This window comes from Phocoena phocoena, chromosome 8, assembly GCF_963924675.1.
Source record: "Phocoena phocoena chromosome 8, mPhoPho1.1, whole genome shotgun sequence".
Classification (NCBI taxonomy): Eukaryota; Metazoa; Chordata; class Mammalia; order Artiodactyla; family Phocoenidae; genus Phocoena; species Phocoena phocoena.
Window position 1 is genome coordinate 100,330,260 of NC_089226.1, and position 21,983 is coordinate 100,352,242.

The window sequence follows — 21,983 nt, forward strand, 5'->3', positions numbered from 1 at the left end:
GACCCCAGACCCGAGCCCCGCTGGTAGAGGGGCCAGTTCAGTCAACCCCCGCCCCTCCCAGGGAGCCCCCACCCGGTCCAGATAAGGCTGGGGTCGGAGTAAGTATCCCCCAGACTCCGGCGGAACACGCCTCTTCTCCCCTCCCTACTGAGGCTGCATAGACGGGCACGCGGCCCAAGGGATCGATTAACCTGTTTCCAGGGTCCAGTAAAAGATCCCTTAGCCTGAAGCTGAGAAGGGGAAAATGAGGCTTTGAAAAGTCTCAGGTACAGGTCTCGGTGCGTGAGGGGACAAGAGCCGGCACCCACCGACTCAAGACCTTCGCCCGCTCTGCAAGCCCCCAGCACAGCCGGCGCCACTCGCCCCTCAGCGCTCCGGTTCCTGCAGGGCTGCGCAGAAGGCGCGCTTGGGGTGGGCCCCGGCTGCGGAATCCGTGGGGGGCGGGGGACGAGGCATCAGGATCGGGGCCATCAGCCCCCGCGACGGGCGCCCCCAGCGCGGCTGTCCTTCTCGTCAACTTGGACGGACCCACCCGGAGCGCCCGGAGCTGAGTCTCGGGCCGGGCGGGGGCCGAGGCGGGGATGCGCGTGCGCGGAGGGGGCGCCGCGGAGCCCGCGTGAGCTGGTGGATTACCGCGTACGGGAGAGGAGGCGTCCGCCCCGAAGGAGGAGGCGCCGGAGACACGGGTGCACCGAGCTGGGGACACGATATGCCCGCCCGGGGTCTGAGGCCCCCAACCCCGCGCCCCATCTGGAGTTGAAGACTGCAGTGGGCGTGCGGGCCCCTTTCTCAGCAGGTGAAAGGGTTATCCGCGCCCAGAGAGCTGTGACTGCCCCAGTTCCACGATGCCTGGCTCTGCGCTTGGGAGGGTAACAGAAGGGGCCTCAGCACTCCGGGAGCTGGGAGAGTTAACGTTGCCAGGCTCCCTTCCTCGCTAAAGGCTCCGGGGGCTGCTGGGCTCCTTGGCCCGGCCAGACCGAGCGCCAGAATCCAATCCCGGCCCTGTAATAATCATAATAGCAGCAGCACCATTTATTGAGCTCTGAGGGCCTGCCAGGCCCAAGTGCCAAGTGCATAACATGCATTATCCCACTTAATAGTCACGGCAGCCCGATGAAGAAGTCCTATTGTGATCCCCTCGGGAAGGCGAAGAGGCTGAGGAACAGAGGGGGTGTGGCGCACATCTGAGGTCACACAGCCAGGAAGGGTGAGGGAGGGGGCATTCCCCCCTCCCCCACCTCCCTGGCTCCGACCAGTTCTAGAGCCCAAGTACTCCAATCGCTGGCTTCACTGCCTTTCACCTTGGAGCCTTCCGGAGGCTGGGCAGGCACCAGGGTCCCTCCGGCCCCTCTTGAGAGGTGAGGGGGCAGCAGAGGTGGGGCGGCCCTGGAAAAGAGGGAGACGATGGGGGAACCACCCCCATCTCTCTGGCGGCTCCGTTTCCTCCTGGCTCCCTTCTCTTCCTGCTGCTGTCCTCCCACAACTCTGAGAGTCCTCCAAGGCTCTGTTCTCAGCCCCATTTTCTTTCTCCCTCCACACTCTCTCCTGCATGAGCTCATCGACTCCCAGGGCCTCGGCTTTTGCTTCAGCCCGACTCCCAGCTCTGTCTCTGGGGCCCTGACCTCCCTCCCAAGCTGGCATCTGCCTTCCTAACGAAGGATCTCCACCCAGGTGGAGTGAACTCATTACCTCCTCGGGAAGCAGCCCCTCCCTGGGATCACACCATGCCTGTTAAGGCCCCATCACTCTCCCAAACTCCAGATCAGTTCCCCAGAGCCTCACCTGCCCTGCCCTCACATCTAATGGGCTTCCAGATCCTTCAGACCCTTTCTCTGTGGAGACTCTCGCACCCTCATTGCAAACTTGGGGGCTGCCTGCCTAAGTCAGACACTCATCCCCTCACCCACCTCCTCAGCAGTGGCTCCTGACCCGTTGACTGCCTCCTCCATTCCAGTCCAGGGTCCTCCTCACTGATTTTCTGGTCATCTGATCATGCTGACCTCTGACCCCGAGGACTTCAATGGCTCCCCACTGCCTGCGGAGTCAGATACGAGCAACTTTGCCTGACACAGAGTAGCCCCTGTCTGAGGACCTTGCCGTCCTTGTCTTGCCCAGTGCCCTGCCTTCAGCTAAAAACTGTTCCTGAGTTTCTGCCCTGTGTTTCCACCCTTCAAGGCCCATCTCAAATTCCACTTCCTCCAGGGAGCCATCCCTGATTCTTCCAGGTGATTCTCCTCCTCTGTAGGCCCACGGTACTTCTTCATCTCTACTCTGCTGGAATTGTCTACTTTATTAGTGTTTGTACACCTCTCCAGTCCTGCTGTCTACCCACCTTCCCCACCCATGGAACAGATGCGGCAAGGATAGCCCATTCCTATCCATCTTCATCTTCCTTCTTTCACTTTTTAATTGATCCGTTCAGCTGACATTATGCTACTGTATGCTAGGTTCTGCATATTCACAACCCCTATCTGGGCTCATCCCCTGGATAACTGGCATTCAGTGGGACAAGTACACTAATGGAGAGATGCTTCGGGCAAGCATGCCCTGGGCAAGAATGCCTCCAGGCTCCCGAATGCCAGGCCCTGGCCTAGACACTATGGGAGAAAGCAAGCTTGAATAAGACCAAGCCCGCCCTCCAGGACTGTTGATCTATAGAAAGACGATGACATGTGCACAGATGCAGGTTTGAACAAAGTGCTCTGAGACCGCAGAAAACAGAGCAATGACTTTGGCCCTGGGGAAATCCAGAAGCTCCTCAAATGCCCAGTCCTTGCACCAAGTGGGGGGCCTCTTAAATCTTTGCTGAATTAAATTGGATCGGAGAAGAAAGGAAATAATAGAGGCTGAAGAAGAAAAGGAAGGCTATGGAGGGGAGGGCGATGACGGAGCATTTTCGCAACATCTGCACGGAGTGGCCCTGCGACCCGTCCCAGTGGGATGTCTTGCGGACAAATGAGATCACAGATATGCCCCACTCTGAACTCTCGGGAAGAAATGAGTTATATATATGTCGATATTATTAGTCTATCCCCATCAGAGCAGTAAGTCCTTCTCTCCAGGAAGCCTCAGTTTCCCCCTGGGAAAACCAGATGTACCCTACAACAACTCGCTTCTCCCTCTGGGCCTCAGTTTCCCCATCTGCAACGTGAGGATGTGAGATGAGGTGGTTTTGAATATCTGGCTCCTCCAAGGAGATGCTCTGTCGGACAGCTGTGTCTGACGAGGAGATGCCCTCTGTCCTCTGCCATCCTCTACACCCTGGGCTGAGAGCTCAAGGGTCCCTGTGATGTCACAAAGGCCACTGCCTGTCCTATTTGTCTTTCTGCTCAAACAAGGCCAGGCAGAAAGTGAGGTAAGTGTGGACTTTCTGGCCGGACATTCTCCTGTAAATTTAGGGGCACAGGCTTCAGGCCTGTGTTCTGAAAAAGCCCCCTTTGTGGGGCCCTTCCTGCCATCCCAGGTCCAAGGTCTGGATTCCTCTGGGGAAACCCCATCCCTCTCCAAATCCCCATGGGCTGCCCCCTTGATGGCCAGAAGTGTTGGGGTACAAGATGCCCCAGTGAAACGGCATGGAGGCTGGAGCTGGGGGAGAGAGAAGCTTGTTCTATGAACCTCCTTCCCCCTGTGAAGTGTGATCCCTGCCCATTCCCTGTGCTTGGCCAGCTCGTCACCCCATCCAGCCCTGTAGATCAGACACCTCGGCTGTGTTCCTATCACCCCGAATTGGTGGCAAGGCCTGGTCTTTCCCTGCTCCTGGCTACCTCTCCAGTCCTCCTTGGCCTCCCCCCTGTCCCTCCTCCACTGCCAGCGGGTCCTCTCGCCTCTCACCAGCTTCCTCCCTGGGTCCCCTCCTCTGCCTCCAGCTGGTTCCTCTCCCACCCACCATCTATGGGCATCAAAGCCCATATGTGACCATGAAGCTCAAATCCCTTCCATGAATTCCCATTGCTCTTGGGGAAAAGCTCACTCCCTGCCTGACAGGCAGGGCCCTTCCTGACCTAACAAGAGATAAAGTGCTCTTTGAGAGGGTTCTGAGTAACGGATAGTGTCTCGGTGTGTGTGTGTGTGTGTGTGTGTGTGTGTGTGTGTGTGTGTGTGTATGGGTGTAGGGGAGGGTACATTTCAGAGAAAGCGAACAAGTGCAAAGGTGGGAGATGTGATGGAGCCCGGTGGGGGAAAAGTCCGAAACCCTCCTGGGGTGGGTGTCCAGGGGGTATCAGGCACTCCTACTGTGTGCCAGCCCTCATCTCATACTAGTGGACAGCAGTGACCAAACAGAGAGCCCCCTGGGGAGCTGGCGTCTAGCAGGGGGAGACGGGCAATCAGCAATCAGTAGAGCAAGTGAATGTCATGGGATGCTATAAGGTGACGTGTGCTGTGGGAAAATGAAGGGTCTGGAGAACTAAGGGTGATCTGGAACGCCGGGGACGGATTGCAACATTGAGACAGGGTGGTCGGGGCAGGCCTTGTTGACAAGGTTGCATCAGAGCAAAGGCTGGTGAGAGGTGAGGGTTGTGGCTGTCTGGGTAACAGTGTACCAGGGATCGGGTACAGCTAGTGCAAAGGCCCTGAGGTGGGACTGTGCCTGGAGGCTTTGCTAGGAGGCTTGTGGGGCTGGAGCAAAGTGAGTGAGGGAGAGAGGAATAGCAGAGGGCTCAGGAGAGGAACGGGGAGTGGGGAGGAAGGACCATTGTGAGAACTTTGGGAGATGGGAAGCTTCTGCAGTGTTAGGTGAGGAGGGACGTGAGCTGACTTACACTGTAAAAGGATCGCTCTGGCTGTGTGTCAAGGGAGGAGCGGCAGGGAGACGAGAAATAATCCAGGCGAGAAATGAGGCAGCTCAGACCAGGGTAGATTCTGTGGGGGTAGCAGGGAGGGAAGTGGTTGGATTCTGGATCTATTTTGAAGGCAGAAGCAACCGGATTTCCTGATGGATTGGATGTGGGTTGTGACAAAAAGGGAACAGGCAACATCACTTCCAAGGTTTTGGCCTGAGCGATGGAAGGAAGCTTGCCATCCACTGGAATGAGAAATCTGTGTTAGAGCAACACTGCTTCTCAGCCTTTTTAAAAATTATCACCCACCCCCAAGGAGCCTTTTTAGACTTTTTTCGTCTATCACCCCCTCCCTATGAAATTTTAATTCCACAGCTGTGGGGTATATACGTTTATGTACTTTGGCCCTTTGGAGAGTCACAAACCATTGCCATAGCTAAGTGTGAGGAGAGGAGATCGTGAGAAATAGTTCCCCATTGCAATAGCTAAGAGTTTTTGTCCCCCACCCCCCCAATAGCAATTTTCGCACTCTTAGGGGAGATGGCGCCCCCATGCAGAATGTGTGTGTTAAAGCAAGTTGCATGAGTGAGAATAGGATTGGCACCTGATGCATTCAAGCTGTCTCTGCCGGTGGGGGGCGGGGGGTTGTCCAAGAGACAGTTGGGCATTTGAGGTCCAGGCTGGAGGAATGGGTTTGGGAGTCATCGGCATAGAGGTGGTTGGTGTGAAGCAGTGAGATGGGTAGGATGGCCCAGGGGAGTGAGTACTGAGAGAGACCAGGACTGGAGGCTGGGCTTTGGGTACCAAGGTCTGGGAGAAGAGAAAGAACCAGCAGAGGAGACCAAGGAAGAACGGTCCAGAGAAGCTGGAAAAAAACAGGGGAGCACAACAGCAGGGGGAGTGGTGCCCAACCGTCCGGTGCTGCGAGGAGCGCCAGTGCAGACACACTGAACTGACCCCTGGATTTTGCCATGGGGATCTGGCCACTGGCGATCTGGACAGGTTCCGATGCAGTGGGGTGCGGGAAGGCCAGATTGGGTGGCTCTGAGAGAAACAGGAAGAGAGACATGGATGATAGTGGATAAGGACAACTCTGAGGGGTTCCCCTGCAGAGGGGAGCAGGGGAATGGTGGTAGCTGGCGGCGGGGAAGTGGTATCAAGACAGGTTTGTTTAAGATGGGGTAAGCTGGGACAAAGTGAGAGAGTGGCGTGGACATATATACACTACCAAACGTAAAATAGATAGCTGGTGGGAAGCAGCGCATGGCACAGGGAGATCAGCTCGGTGCTTTGTGACCACCTAGAGGGGTGGGATAGGGAGGGTGGGAGGGAGGGAGACACAAGAGGGAGGAGATATGGGGACATATGTATATGTATAGCTGATTCACTTTGTTATAAAGCAGAAACTAACACACCATTGTAAAGCAATTATACTCCAATAAAGATGTTAAAAAAATAAATAAATGACAAAAAAAAAAAAAAGATGGGAGGAAGAACAGCGAGTTTGTTCACCGACCGACCGGAAAGATCTGGTGGAGAGGGCAAAACCGATGATGCGGGAGCAAGCGAGAGCAGCGAGCTTGCAGGCTGGGGAGACTTGCTGGAGTGATGTCCTTGAGCGGAGCAGAGGCTGGGCTCCGAGTGGCAGCGGCGGTGGGAGCGTGGGTAGCCGTGTCTCCCAGGACGAGGGAGGCCGGGCGAGCGGGTACAGATGCTGGTGGGGGCGGATGTACCCCTGTGGATCTGGAAGCACTTCTGAGAGGCTGGATTGTCTTCGGGGAGTGGGAAACAAGGTCACAGCTGAGAGTGAGGGTGGGGGAGGCAGGGGTGGGTGTGAGGAGAGGAGATCGTGAGAAATAGTCCCCCTCGAGCAGGGGGTGGTAGTTGTGAAGGGATCTTGGGCAGAGAGCCTTCCTGCCGCAGGCCCAGGTCAGCTGCCAACCTCCCGGCTCCTAGGGCTCCCCAGCTCCACTGAATTTTAGGAGTTTACTGCCCTGTTTCCGCCAGGAGAGGGTCTCTTCCTAAGCATTCCCGTTTCCAGCAAGGGCTGTGCAATCAGGCAGCCAGCGTTTGAATTCTCTTCCATGACTCACTTGCTGTGTAAACTTGGACAAGTGTTTTCTTGTCCCCATGCCTCAGTTTTCTCATCTGTGAATTAGGGGCAATAGTAAGAGTTGTTGATTGGCACACAGGAGGGCTCAGTGGATGAAGAGTGAAGGCGTGACTGATGGGAGGGGAGTTTGCTCTGGCCCCCTGCCTGCCAAGAAGTGGGGAGAAGAGGGCAGCTGTCAGGTCTGTGTCCCCCTGCTGACAGAGGACTCCACCCCCCATCCTGTGGCCAGCTCCCACCATGTGAGCTGGGGGCCCTGACGCAGCTCTCAGGTGGGCGGTGGCCAACTGGGGACAGAGCCCCCCGCCAGCACAGCCCATGACAGTCCCTAACTCAGCCCTCAGCCAGGGCCACACTGGCCACTTCCTGGTGCCTCTTCCTCTGGCCTGGCACCACCCCCAGGACTTCCTGCCCAGCCTGGCCCTTCCTGTTTTTCCTCCCTGGCCCCTGGAGGCCATTTCCTCCAAGGGGTCAGGACAGAACATTGCTTTCTCTCTCCAGAGCCCAGAGTTTTCTAGACTTGCAGACTTCCAGATGTGGGCCTTTGGGACCCCTAGAAAATAGCCCACTGGCTAGCCCCTCCTCTGAGGCTGTGATGCAGGGCGTTCTGCTAAGGGCGTGGTGTGTGTGTGTGTGTGTGTGTGTGTGTGTGTATGGAGGGAGGGGATAGGAGGATTCATGGGGGTAACACACTAGGGAAAGACCTTGGGATGGGAGCTGGCATCTCTAGGCGGGGGTTCACTGCCCTGGCACGGGGACCTGCTCCGCCATGCCCAGCTGGGGCCTCTTGCTCCTGGAATTTCACTCATCCTCCCAACCCCCTGTAATCTGGAAGTAGACACCCTCACGGGGGCCTGCACGGAGCGAGTGCTAATCTCCAGAGTGGGCTCTGTAGTCTGTTATGAGATCCCCAATGTTCCTTACGTTCCCCAATGCCTGGAGGGAAGGGAGCTGCTGAGTGCCAGGTGGTGGTAAGACTGACGTGGGAGTGGGAGCCTATGAGGTGCTCAGCAAGGCCCTGGCCCTGCCCCTCACCCCTGTAATGAACCAGCCAGCATCCACCATCAGCTTGGCTCTCAGGCCGGGCTGATGCCTGGCTGTCCTGATCACTCATGTGTCCTGCAAGCAGGCAGCCTAATAGAGCCCAGGCTCCCAGGAGCCTCGCAGACGGGCTACTGCCTCATTCCCATCCCTCGTGTCCAGCCCTGCCCCTCGGCGCCCCCTCCAGGTACCCCAGAGGGTGAGGGTCAGTGCCCTTCGGCAAGGCCATGGCACAAGGTGCAGGAACAGTTCCTGGACCTGGAGGACTTCAGTCATCACTTAGCAATGCCCACCCTGTACCGTGGGGAGAAACCAAACAGAAAAGGCATGGGACTTGCCTAAGGATGCACTGCCATTCTTTCTAGGATGCTGGCTGCTTCCCTCTGCAGCAGCCAGACTCCTCCACTTTCCTTCAGGGGACTTGGGAGTTGAAGATGTCAGCCAGAAGTAGCATGGCACCCAGTGATGGTAAGTGTTCCCTTTTACCGAGGGCCTGCTGTGGGTCAGGTATCGTTCTGGGTGCTGAGAACACAGTGGCGAATGAGGCCAGGTCTACCCTTGTGTGGCTCGTGTCATTGCATTAAATCCTTAGAGCACCCTATGTGGTCAGTACTGCTATCCCCAGTTTACAGATGGAGAAACTGAGGCTCAGAGAGACTAGGGAGTGAAGGGAGGTCCCATAGCCAGTGAGTGGCAGAGCAGGCATTCGAGCCCAGGTCTGTCACACTCCACCCACAGCCTGGCCTCTTAACCACTGATATACCGGGAGAGGCTGGACTAGAAGTCAGAAGACATGCATTGGCCACTCATTGGGGTCTGGGCTTTGGGACAGTTTTCCCCTCCCTGGGCCTCAGCTTCCTCATCCATAGGTGATCCAGAAGGTTCCTTCCAGCATTTCTGTAATTCTGGAATGTCAAAAGGTCTGGAAGTTTGGCTTCTCGGAAGATCTAAGCACGAACTCCTTATCTCCCTCCTATTGCAACGCAGTTGGTGGGACAGGAACCCAGCCCACCTATGGACAAACCTTTTCAGCATAGGGGAGGCATTGAAGCCATGGTCAGGCTTGGATCCTGACCCTGCAGCAGCTTGGCCTGGCTTTGTCACAGTCCTCAAGGTGACCCTGCTTTCCTTCCCCGCCGCTGGTCCCAGCCCTGGGACAGGACTCAGAAGCCCCAAGTTCTAGTCCTGTATCTGCCTCCTTTAACTTGCTGTGTTGCCTTGGAGAAGGCCTGGCCTCTCTCTGGGCCTCAGGTTTCCCATTTATTGGATGAGACCATTTCTGATGTCCCCCCTGACTCTACCAGTCTGATTCCATAAACTTGTTAAGCCCTTCATGGGGGCCCAGGCTTTCTGGGAATTGAGCCAGGCTCAGTGTGTCTGCTGGTCGTGGACTCCACTCCCTCCCCACACTCTCCCTATAAACCAGGAAGGGAAGAATGACCGTTGTCAAGCTGGTCCTAGGGCTCCCCTCTCCCACCTCTGTCCTCCTTGCCCTGACACCTAGGCTCCGAGTCCCCAGCCCACCGTGAGGGATGCCTTTTCCACCCCTCCCGCAGTCAGGCAGGGGGCAGGCAGCCAGAAGATCAGGACAGGTAGGGTTGAGTGGTAGCGAGGGCTCAGCAGAGAGGCATTTCTCATCGTGGGCATGCCTGCCAGGTGGTGGGAGGACCATTTCTTTCGTTTCTTTTTCTTTTTCTTTTTTTTTTTTTTTTTGCGGTAAGCGAGCCTCTCACTGTCGTGGCCTCTCCCGTTGCGGAGCACAGGCTCCGGACGCGCAGGCTCAGTGGCCATGGCTCACGGGCCCAGCCGCTCCGCGGCATGTGGGATCTTCCCGGACCGGGGCACGAACCCGTGTCCCCTGCATCGGCAGGCGGACTCTCAACCACTGCGCCACCAGGGAAACCTCGTTTCTTTTTTTTTATCCCCATCCAAAGGGGCTGGGAGGGAGGAGGGCCCAGAAAGAGAGACTCCTGAGACAGGGGTCCACAGCCTGGCCTCAGACTGGTGGGCACGATCTCCCAGCATCCCACCGCTGTGGACCCAGGCCCCGACCCAGGCTGCACTTGCTGGCCAGGCAGGGAAAGGACTGAGCCTGCTCTCTTCTCCTTTGGGCCTCTCAGAGTATTAACTATGTGGGCCTGAGGGCCCGCCTCCACACCCCCCACGCCCCGCCATTTAACAGATGAGGCGGCAACTGAGGCTCAGAGCGGAGAAGTGACTGGCAGATCGGGGGCATGTGGCAAATGGTCAGCCTCTTGGGAGTCCTCCGTCTGTTCAGGCAGGGATAGGAGTTTGGGAAACTCATCCAATGGGAGAGAATGATCTCCCTTTCTTTATTAGAGGAGTGGGAAAGAGCCAGATAATCGGGGGGCTAGCCCGACTACTGAGAGTTTCCAGAATAAACCATGCCTCCTTTACACTCCAGACTCTGTCTGGGATGTTCCCTCTTCCTGGAACCCTTCCCTCCACCTGGCTAACTCCTACTGATCCTTTGAGTCATAGTTTAGATGTTGCCTCCTCCAGGGAGCCTTCCCTGGTTTTCCTAGGATCAAGTAGCCCTGATATGTGCTCCCGCTTCTCCCTGGGCTCTTCTCCACTAGAGCTCTAATCACCTGCTATGTAGTTGTGTTTCTCCTCAGCGGACTAAGCGTAAGGCTGTGCCTTATTAGCCTCTAATATCCATATCCCATTACCCAGCATGGAGCAGGATCCACAGTTTGCCCCAAGAGCTCTCTGTTGAATAACTGAATGACTGAATGAACATCTGTAGAGATCAACCATGTCCCAGGCCTGTGCAAGGTGTCCAGGTGTTGATAAGACCCAACCCCAGCCCCATGGAGCACCCACATGCACAGTGGTCCAGGACACTCTCTAGAGTGAGCCTGGACAGGGCATGCTGGGGGCTCAGAAAAGGGAAGGGCAGCATTGGAGAAGGGATCCTAGGAGGCTCTGCCTGGAAGAGATGCAAGGGTCCCGGAATGACAAATAGTTTGGGTCAGGGGTTATGGCTGAGAGTGGGGAGGTGGCTTAGTGACCCAAGAGTAGGTGGCTTTGTCCCAAGCTTGGGACCGCACCCAGGAGTGGACCGGTGAAAAGGCTGCTGGACAGAGAAGCCGGGTCACATTATGGAAAGCCATTTCCAGACCAGAAAGGGCAAGCCTCGTGCTCAAGGTAACACAGCTGGGCAGTGGCTCCCAGCCAGGGCTCTGCACCATCCACCGCCCTGCCCCCCGACCTCCTGGCTCTGGGCAAACAAGCTGCCCCAGGTCCCGGGGATGCAGCACCAGAGGGAGGTGACAATAAAAGCTTATCAAACAGCATGTAGGAGGCAGCCACAGATTTCAGCAGCTAAGTAAGCTGTGTCTAATGTTCACTTAGCAGAGCGCGAGCCTCTGAAATGTCAATGCTCGCGGTCTGACCCTACAGCAGCCAAGACTGTTGAAGCTGGGGAAATGGAGTCACTCAGCGTTCCTGGAGCTCCGGGCCCGGGCTGCAGTGGAAGTAGGAGAGTTTTCAGACGCCAGACCGTCCTGGCAGCCTTAGCTGGCTGCTCCCCGGGGAGTGAAGAAGCATCTTTCTCTGTCCTGGGGAAGCCCTTCAGGAGCACAGAGTCAGAGCTGCCGTTTACAGATGGGCAGATGGAGGAGGCTGGTGGGAACACACCGCGGAGTGACTTCAAGAGCCTGGTTTCACCCAGGAGCCTCTGCTGCTGCTGAGTGCCCTGGGGCCCCTCCCACAAGGGGCGGAGGAGAGGGGTCCTGGGCTCTTCCAGCCCCCACCCCCCAGGACCATAGAGATGAGGCCCTGCATGGACCACATCGGGGTCAACCTCACCTCTGAGCCCACACACAGGGTCTCAGGGTCTGCCTCTGGCCTGTCTTCCTGGGCAATATCCGGCAAATCCCTAGCCTTCCTGGGCCTCAGTTTCCACATCTGTCAAGGGACTGGAAAATGCTCCCCAAGATTTCGTTTTTCTACAATATCTTTCAAATGATGAGTAAGGCGACCACCCCACACCCTCCCTTACCCTGCTCTGCTTTTCCTGTTCCCCAAAGCATGGGGCCTTGTTTCGTTCACTGCAACATTCCCAGTGCTGCAGCTATACCTGTCACATAGTAGGTGCTCAAAAAATTTAACTTCCCAGCAGGTATGTCCCTTCCTGATTAACTGCCCCCTCCCACCGCCCAGGTTCTGTTTAATCCCCTCCTGGGTGGGGCTGCTTTGCAGACCACTGTGCACAGGTTGATATGCAAATCTGGAAGCTTCCCCTGTTTCTATTCCACCCTCTCCTTTCCATAGTGGGTGCGTGGGTGCCAGCCATGGCTTCTTTTAGATCCCCCCGGCAAGGCTAGGATGAGTGCCAGGGCCTTGGTGGTACAGCCAGTGCTCTGTAGAGTTGTTTACAGTCTGCCCATGACTCACCCACAACAGCCCATAGAAGCCTCTGCCCAGGCTGGGCCCAGGCTTGGGGAAGTGAGGCAGACGTGGTCTGAAAAGCCCGCTGGGATCCTGGAACCAGGGAGCAGTGCGCAAAAGGACTCCTGGAATAGCCGTGGCCAGGAGAGCTGGCACGGGGACTAGAGGGGCCAAGGATGGGCCAGGTTGGACCAGGTCTGAGAACCTGTTCTGACTCAAGCCCGCCGATTCTCCAATGCCAGTCCTTTATCAGGGCCTCACTCTGGGCGCCCTCGGCTGGGAATGGGGGCCTGGAGATGAATCACCCAGGTCTTGGCCTTCGGGAACTTGCAGGGTGATCTAGAAGGTAGTAGGCATTACTGGCTGTAACGGAGGTAGCGTGCGGGGGTGACGTGGAGATGCCAGTGAGGCTGTCATTCATTTGGTGGGCTGAGGCCACACCGAGGAAGGGCTTTCCTGGCAAAAGGACCAGCACTTGCAAAGACGCAGAGACGGAGCTCAAATGACAGAGAGTGGTTAGAAGCTGGCCCTGTCCTCCTGCACTGTGACCTTGAGCCACTCCCTTCCCTCTTGGGTTGTTTCATCTGTCAAAGTGGAGGAGGTGTTGCTTGGGTAGGCGCTTAGGGGTTGTCCTAAGAGTGTTCCATGGGCCTCTCCTGCTCTGGCAGGGACTCTGTGGGAGCAACAGGGGGTTGAGTCGCTGATAGAGCAGGGATCTGGGCGACAGTGAGGTCCTGGTGGCTGGGCAGACAGGACAAACAGGGCTGTGTGTTTAGACAAGGAGGGGAGCTGGGAGTAGGACACTGCCAGCCAATTAGACTGTCTCTCTAGGCCCAGTGTTTGCTGATGGAATAAGGGAGACGGGTGTGTCAACAGTGGGGAATGAAGTGGCCCTGAACTACACACACACATGGGCTATCGCTGGACAGGGTACCACCCAGGGCGTTGGCTGGTGGGAGCCCGGGAAGCCTGATACACCCACGGAGCCCTTTAGGCCCGTTAGTGGAGGTGCTCAGAGAACGGGGCACAGGCTGGGTCTCCAGCCCTCTTCTCTGGCTCAGCCCAAGAAAGGGGCCGGGGAGCGGGGAGCGAGGCCATCACCCTCTGGGAGGCGAGAGAGCCCTGAGTCTCCTTCTCGCTCCGCTGGGGAAGTCCCACCACCTGGGTCTAGTATTGACTCTGCCTCCAATATGATGGGTGACTCCGGTCGGTCCCTCCCTTCTCTCAACTTCAGTTTTACTCTCTGAAAAGGAGAGGCAGGGAGAGAAGGACATATTCCACTTTCCGACGGGAGCCTATCTTTGCTTCGGTCAGAGCAGTTCTGCCTTAAGCAGTTTGCTGAGGATTCCCTCCTATTCCGAACAGTTGCTGTGCGTCCCCTCAAGTGCCAGGCGGGTGTGAAGTCTAATGGACAGCCTCACTGAGTTCCCACTTGAGAAGGGGAGCCCCTGCTCCCAGAGCCTGCACTGGGCCACGTGTGGCTCTATGGCTCGGTGAGGGGGCTCCAGAGTCACACAAGTCGTGGTTCACACCCCAGAGCTGCCACGTGCTAGCTGTGTGAACTTCTGGGGCCCTTTGTGCCTCAGACCCCTCACCTGTGGATGAGAGCACCCCACCTGTGAGACCACCCGGTGTAAAGCTTTCAAAGGGTGCAGGGTGGGCACTCCACAAGCCTCAGTTGTTATTGTTATTCCTGAGGGTCCTGGTGGCTCCTCCCAATTCTGGGAAGGGGCCGCTGTGGAGAACAAGTCATGTGATCCAGGCAGGAGGGTACTGAGGGGACTGAGGACCCCAAAGTTGGAGAGCAGCCTGGGGTTGGGCGGAGCTAACAGGTGCCTCTGCCCTCCTCCCTCTCCACTGCACCCCATCCACACCCCAAAGGAGTCAGCAGTTCAGTGTCCTCTACTGGACCCCAACACACACAGGAGCCCCAGGAAAAACATGTTGGGAAAACTCCTTCACACAGTAGGTCCAGTTGGCTGGAGAAGCCGGGAGGGAGCTGGACAGCCATTCCATCGTGCAGATGGAGACCCTGAGGTTCAAGTGTCAGGGAAACGAGTCATTGGATGTCCATCAGGGGCCAGAGACAGACCCCAGCCTCCTGAGCCCCCAGCCTGGACCCCTGGCCCATTTGTGGGGAACAGAGTGAGGCTCAGAGGCCCCAACACCAGGCCAGGAGAACCTCAACTCCACCCTGCCTTTCCAGGGGCACAAGCACCCTGGCACACCCTCTACGGAGCCTACTCCCCAAGGGGAACAGATGGTGCCGGAGGACGGGCTGTCTCGGAGCCCAGCTGTTGCACAGATGTGAGGGGTGGAGGAAGGGTGGAAGCGGGGTTAGGAAGGCAGGGACCCTTGGCAGCCCGGGAGAGGTCATGAGCGGCTTAGAGTTACTACAGCCGGAGGACACGGAGCATGCTTGATCATCCCAGCAACCGCCGGCAAAGGGCTGATGACCGCGACTGCCGCAGCCATCACGCCAGGCCCACCTCGCGCCTGCCCTCCCATAACCCTGACCCCGAGGCCGCCTCTGTGGCCTTCACACGCCTCATTAGAGCCTCCTGGGCGTGCCTGCCGGCCCTCTGCGCAGACATCACCCTCCCCCCATTTCTCTAGCCTTGCAGGGCGGACAGTGGAGCCTGCCTTGGACCCTGGTAGGTGGGCACAGGGTCCCCGTCCAGGAAGCTGGTATAAAGTCCCCCCAACCACTTGGAACTGGGGCAAGGACAGGGTGTGGCAGGGCCAGTCCTTGCCTGTCTGGTCACCTTGATCAGGCATCTGAAAACAGTGGGGGCCACATAGATCTGGGTCAGGGACACGGCGGTCTGCAGTGAGGGCAGCTCCTCCTTTCCCACTGGGCTTCATGTCTTCCCATCTGCTTCCCCCCAGAGCAAGAAGAGAGAACCGACCTGTCACGTAGCTCAGGGCTGAGTACCAGGGTGACAGTAATAACAAACAACAACTGAGACTTAGGGCTTACTATGCTCTAGCAGGCCCTGCTCTGAGTGCTGGCCATGTTTTAATTCACTTTGTCTTCACAACAGCCCTAAGAGGTGTGTTACCACCATCTCCATTTTATAGATGAGGTGACTTAGGCCCAGAGGGGCTCAGTAACTGACCCAAGGTCACACAGCTGGTGAGCAGTACAACTGGGCTTCAGTCCAAGGATCCCTACTCCAGAAGCCTCTCTTTCAACTCTCATGTTCTGCTTGTCACTGCACCTGCCCCAGGGCCTCTCTTCCTGAGTTGGTGCCCCACTGGTGGCCTGATCACCTCCTCTAGGAATCATCTTCTAGAAAGACACTTCTCATCGTGCCTGTCCCCCAATCAGAAACCTCCCATGGTGCCCCAATGCTTCTCTCCTGGCTTTCGAGCTCCGTCCTTCTTGACTAGCCTCCCAGCCTCCCTCCATTCCCCATGTTCATCCTCCACACTGTCGAGACCAAGCTCACACCCCACACTTCGCGTCCACTTTCTGAACGGTCCCACCTCTAGATACTTTTGAGTGGGCCGTGCCCTCTTCCCGGAGTGCTCACTCCTGTAGGTTCTACCTGGCTCCAATGCCCCTGGCCTGTGCATCTGAGCTGACCCAGGACGGACAAGCCCCTCCAGAGGCACAGCGGGAAGAGACAGTGGTAGGGAGGCAGAAAAGAGATCAGGGGCTTTAGGGGCAGGTAAGTCACCATCTCTCTGAGCCTCAGTTTCTGCAAAATGGGAATATTCATCCCAGCTTTTCATGAGGTTTAATCACGATGTAGGTGGAAGTCCCGACACAGTAGGTCTATAACCACCTGTTGAGATAAGTGTACGGCAATCCCTCCTCCATTTGTGGAGTCCAGCGAAGACCCTCTGGTGTTGGCAATGCTGGAAAAGCCATCACCTGAGGCCCTTGTCCCTAGGGAGCCACCTACCCTCAGTCCCTCTCTGCTCTGGTCCCACCACTAACAGACTGGGAAGGGGCTTCTCCGTACACAAGGCAGCCCCCAGTGACCAGTCCTGGTGGAGGGCCCCACCCCCGCTCTCTGAGAGCCCAGCACCAACCATCCCCCGCTCTGGGAGGGGGTGGGCGGCACCCTCCCTCCTCCACATTGCTGCCGCCTCAGAGTCAGAATCCAGGGAGACGGTCTCCTGGTAGCGCAGCTTCTGCTGCTCGCCCTGCCTGGGTGTCTGTGATGCTGTCACGCCCGGGGGCCACAGGCGCTTGGGCATCAGGGCTGACTAGACCCTGGGAGTGGGCCGGGGGTCTGGCCAGGGGGGCTGGAGACAGGGCCAGCCCCAGGTGTGCACTTGCCAGGGGGCAGGTGACAGCATGGCACACCCCGCAGGGAGCGTGGGCAGGTGAGACAGCGGTCCTGGCTGCCCGAGGCCTGTTCCACGATGAGCGAAAGCACCTGGCACAGGGACACGGCAGGTGCTCGGTGAGGGAGAGGAGCCCTCCCTGATGGGATTCTGAACACTTCGGGTGCCAGCAGGGCCAGAATCCCCAGGGGAGGGGGTGAGCATTTGATAATGGCTGTTGGGAACATGTGGCATGTTCATTGTTTCTGCACCTGAGGGGCAGTAGTGGTGACCTCAGCCCCAGGACCCTCTCCCCATCCACCCACTCCCCTCAGTGCGCCCGCTCTGTGCCAGCCTCAGCCAGATGTGGGCAGAATGTAATGAGGGCTGACCTGTCCTCTAGGACTTTACACCAACTTTGGGGCCATGGCTGAGCAGGTACCAACGTAGCTCCTTGGTCCCAACATTTTCCTGCCTTTGGGGTGGACTTGAGGTCACAGGCCTGGCCCACCCAACTCCTGGGGGTCCCACCTCACTGCCCGGACCCCTGGGCCCAGCTTCTGAGGTTCCCACCCCTGGAAACATGGAGCCAAAAGCACATCTAGAGCTCAGTCTCAGCCAGGAGAGTCTAATTTTTAAAACGGATATCTAAAAAAAAATTACAAAAAAATAATTTACCTTTGTATTTTGAATGGGTAACACATTCACATGATTCAAAATTCAAAAGGACATGTAGCTGATTTACTTCGTTGTACAGCAGAAACTAACACAACGTTGTAAAGCAACTACACCCCGATTAAAAAAAAATTCAAAAGGGACATACAGCGGAAGGTCATTCCTCTACTCCGGCCCGGTCCTCTACCCCCTTTCCGGTCCCCTCTCCAGAAAGGAGCACTGTTGCCAGCTCCCGTGTGTTCTTCCAGAGATATTCTATTCTATGTATCAACCAGCACCTTCATACCTGTTCTCATTTGCTCTGCTTTTAAAATACATACACATCCTGCTCTGTACCCGGCTTACTTCCCTTAAAACTATCTCCTGGTTACTGTCGTATGTCAGTTGGAAAACCGTTCCCCATTCTTGCTTTATGGCTGCACATTACCTCATTGTATGGAGGGGCCACAAATTATTTCACTGATCTCCTACGGATGCACATCTAGCTTGTCTCCAGTGTTGGGTAATTACATTAAATATTGTAATAAATAACCCTGTACGTATGCCACTTCAAATGTGTGCTAGTGAACCTATAGAGAAATTCCAACGAGTGCAACAGCTGAGTGGGACGTGGCTACGAGCAGCCATAAAGGAAAGGAGGGAGTGAAATCGCCCTCACCGGGGCTGCGTCAGGCCACCCTCCCGCCAGCCGTGTCTGCATTTGCCTGTCTTCCCATAGTTTTGCCAGCACAGTGTTTTATCAAACTCTGTGAGCTTTGCCAATCAGATATTTGAATAACGGTACATCACTGTGGTTAGAAATTTTAAAACAGCAATTATGGGACTTCTCTGGTGGCGCAGTGGTTAAGAAACCGCCTGCCAGTGCAGGGGACACGGGTTCGAGCCCTGGTCCGGGAAGATCCCACATGCCGAGGAGCAACTAAGCCCGTGTGCCACAACTACTGAGCCTGTGCCCTAGAGCCCACGAGCCACAACTACTGAGCCCCTGTGCCACAACTACTGAAGCCCGCGTGCCTAGAGCCCGTGCTCCACAACAAGAGAAGCCACCGCGATGAGAAGCCCGTGCACTGCAACGAAGAGCAGCCCCCGCTCGCCGCAACTAGAGAAAGCCCGCACGCAGCAACAAAGACCCAACGCGGCCAAAAATAAATAAATAAATTTATATAAATAAATAGAACAGCAAATATACCGGTGGCTGTTTACTGAGCAGGAAGGCACCGTGCCAAGCACGTGTTGCATGTGATGTTATGTTCATTTCTCACAAAGCACCGTTGGAAGCAGATAGCAGTTGTCCCATTTTATACAGGAGAAAACTGAAGCCCAGAGAGGTTAGGTATTTCCCGAAGATCCCAGAGCCTTGAAGAGGCAGAGGAGAGATTTGAACTCAGATTGTCTGCCTGGAGCCCATGCTCCTTCCTCATTTCTGGCTGCCATCCAGTGCTGGGCTGCTAAAGATTCCCCAGGGTGAGGGCCACCCCCCCTCCTTGCCCTCCCCAGCCCCACTTGGGCTCTGGGCCCACCCGTGGATGTTCCTCCCCAGGAGTAGGTGATGGACAAGACCTGGTTCCCCACAGCCCTGGCTGGGGTGGGGCCTCCCTGAGAAGGACTCCCAGAGCCCCAGCGCTGCCCTTGAGGGCAGAGGCTCAGCAGGAGGTGGGCTCCGCCGGTCCTCAGCTCCGGGCAGGTCGGCATCCCTGGAGGGCAGAGCCAGTACCAGCTCCCGTGGCACCCACGGGGGTACGTTTCGCAGCAGCAACTTCTGTCTTTCCAGAGTCCTCCCCTCCTACCCTCCCCAGGCAACCCACAGCCTCAGCGGCCTGTGCACATTTAGCCCTGGGTCCCTCAGGCCTGGCTCCTCTGCTCCCTGAGTCCACGCGCTCTCTCTGGTACAACTGACAACCAGCTGGTGAATGTTTCTTGATTCTCCCCAGCAGGCCCAGAGGTGGGGGACGGAAGGCACTGAGCAAGGGGTCAGGAGTCCACCTCACTGTGTGGCCCCGGGCCCTCTGCCTCCCGGCCTCACCTCACCCACACCTCCTGCAAGCAAGCGTCAAGTGCCTCCCTGATCTGCCCCCTCTTCCAGGCTGGCCTCAGTCCCAAGAAGGCTGAGGAGACTCCAGCTGCCCAGGAGGGGCGGTTCCCCTTATACCACCCACCAGGCGGCTCTGGGGAGACTGTGAGGCCTTCACTACTAAGGCCTTTTGCTCCTGCTCCCCCCTTTCAAGCCCCAAAGGCCCAAGGACAGCTCTGAACTCTGGGCCGACCCGTCCAGCATGGTGGGGCAGTGTCAATAGGATTAGAGGCTCTGATGGTCCAGTGGCCGAGTGTGATGTGACGTGACATGATGGACGGTGGAGAAGGGCTCCCCGGGGCAAGGGTGTGCATATGTGCGTGAGGGCTGGGGAGAGAGAGACAAAGAGAAAGAGGGAGAGAGAAAGAGAGGGAGAATGAGTAAGTTTGCAAACGAAGATTGAGCCCTGAGGAGTGTTCTGCCTGGAAGCCTTCTGAGGAGGCTGTGGACAGCCTCCCAGGGGACTCAGAGTGACGGGTGTGTCACTCAGGCAAGGATGAGCTGTATCAAGCACCCACGGGGTGTCAAGCTCTGCACTGGTTGCGGCTGGGGCGGGTGGGAGCTGAAAGAGCAAAGAGAGAAGAAGGTCGCTTCAGCCCTGAGGGGTTCCAGACACACGGAGGAGTGGGCCGGGGGCCGACTTAGAAAGATCTCTGACCGTCGCCCTTGGGTCACTGCCGAGTCCGAGGCTCAGAGAGGCTAGGTGAAGGTCTCGAGGTCACTCAGCAAGCCCGGCGCAGATCGGGTCCTGAACATAGGACTCCTGGCCCAGTGCTCACTGCAGAGCACTGCGTACCGCACAGCTGAGTGTGACACACGCACAGACTCGGCGCCTGGTGCAGGGTGAGGAGGACATCTTTTCAGGTCTTCTGGGCTAAGTGGCCAGGACTGGTGGGGCCGAGCAAAGCGTAGGAACCTGCTCCCTGCACGTCGGAGATGATGGAGACCCGGGTCTGAGTCCCAGCCCCACAATTCCGTGCGTGTGTGATCTTGCCAAGCGACTTTCTTCTCGGAACCTCAGTTTCCTCTCCTGGGACAGCAGGATGATAATCACAGGATATTAGCGAGTCTAAAGGAAAGGCCCTGGCCCGCGGCAGGGCTCAACGATTGTGCCCGGGAAGGTCAGTAAAGTCTCATGGAAGGGAATTGGCCCCGGACAGGATCTGAGGGAAGCCAGAGAAGCAGAAAGGAGGGCTGGTTGGGGTCCAGTTGCTCTTGTCTGGCCCCTAGGACCTCTCAGCTGTGGAGCCAGTAGAACTGGTGGTGGAAATCCCAGGCAGACAGCCAGGGGTCCAGCAGGAAGCACCCCACCCCAGCAGCCAGAGCAGCCCTGCCCGGGCCCTGCTGAGGCCCCTCCCCTCCCCATACCCCGGGGCCCTCCTTGGGGAGGTGCCCTCAGCAGTGGGGAATCCCAGAGCTACCCGGTTCTGGGCACTGCCCAGGACATCTGCTGTGCCCGTGCTGCCCAGGCTGCTGGCTGGCATACAGACAGGCCGGCAGGCCGGCCAGCGGGCACTCGGGAGTGTAAATTTCACATTTGCATCGTGGATATTCCTGGCCCCAAGGGCTGACCTTTACAGCCGCTGCCTCGGTCCTCCTTCCCCTTCCAGGCCTCTGGGCTCAGGCTGGCTGGCTGTCCCTTGGATGCCGGAGTCTTATAGAACAGCGGGAGGGGCAGGGGGCAAGGGGGCCAGGGGCTGCTGGGCAGGGGGCCTGAGAGGTGGGCCCTGCCTCTTCACCCAAGCAGGGGGAGCCCACTGTCCCCTGACTCAGCATCAGTTACCCAGTCACTGCCTGACTCACGGGCAGCTTGAGCCCCCAGATAAGCAACGTCACTGAGACATCATTCGCCCCCAGCTGGCATCTCCCCGAGGATTCCCCCGTCTGTGCTGAGTGATGGCAGTGCTGAGCACGCTGTCAGCTTTCCTGGGCTCAGGAGTCAGGCCTGCCCTTCTGAGGGGCAGAAACCCTTCCCGGGCCCACCCCTACCCCTCCTGGCCCCAGAGGACTGTTGTCGCGGGTGGCTTGGTCACCCAGCTGGCTGGGAAAATTCCCCAAGAAGCATGTAAATTAAAATCCATCTAAGGCCCTCCAGGAAGGTTCCTCTGCCTTGGGTCCTAGGAACGTGGAGATGGGGATGCTGAGTCCTACCCCTGGGGGCTCGCAACCAAGAGACCCCATTTATTCATTTTTATCGTCCATCCCACTTACCTGTCTAGGACCAGGTGCTGAGGATGGTTTGATGAGTGTTATGGGTTGAACTGTGTCCCTGCAGAGGACACTTTGAAGTCCTTAACCCCCAGGACTTCAGAATATGACCTTATTTGGAAATAGGGTCATTGCAGATGTAATCAAGTTAAGAGGAGGTAACACCGAAGTAGGGTGGCCCTTAATTCAATATGACTGTTGGTGTCTTTATAAGAAGAGGGAAGATGGCAATGTGAAGACACAGACACATGTGACAACAGAGGCAGGGATTGGAGGGATGCATCTGCATGCATAAGGACACCAGTGTTGCTGGCAACGCTGGAAGCTAGGAAAAGGCAAGAGGGGATTCTCCCCAACAGATTTCAAGGGCACCAGGGCCCTGCTGACACCTTGGCTCCAGACTTCC

The 21,983-nt window shown here is 57.1% G+C and overlaps 1 protein-coding gene across 1 annotated transcript in view; it reads right to left on the bottom strand.

Annotated features, from left to right (window-relative positions):
- SYT7 (synaptotagmin 7) overlaps window positions 1-16,554 on the bottom strand; it is a 79,031-nt gene extending 62,477 nt beyond the window's left edge. The window contains exons 1-2 of the mRNA XM_065882454.1: window positions 16,419-16,554; window positions 309-696 (exon numbers count right to left, since the gene is read on the bottom strand). Coding sequence (XP_065738526.1) covers window positions 309-696; window positions 16,419-16,554 — 524 coding nt within the window. The remainder of the gene's footprint in view (window positions 1-308; window positions 697-16,418) is intronic.
- Between the last annotated feature and the right edge of the window lie 5,429 nt (window positions 16,555-21,983).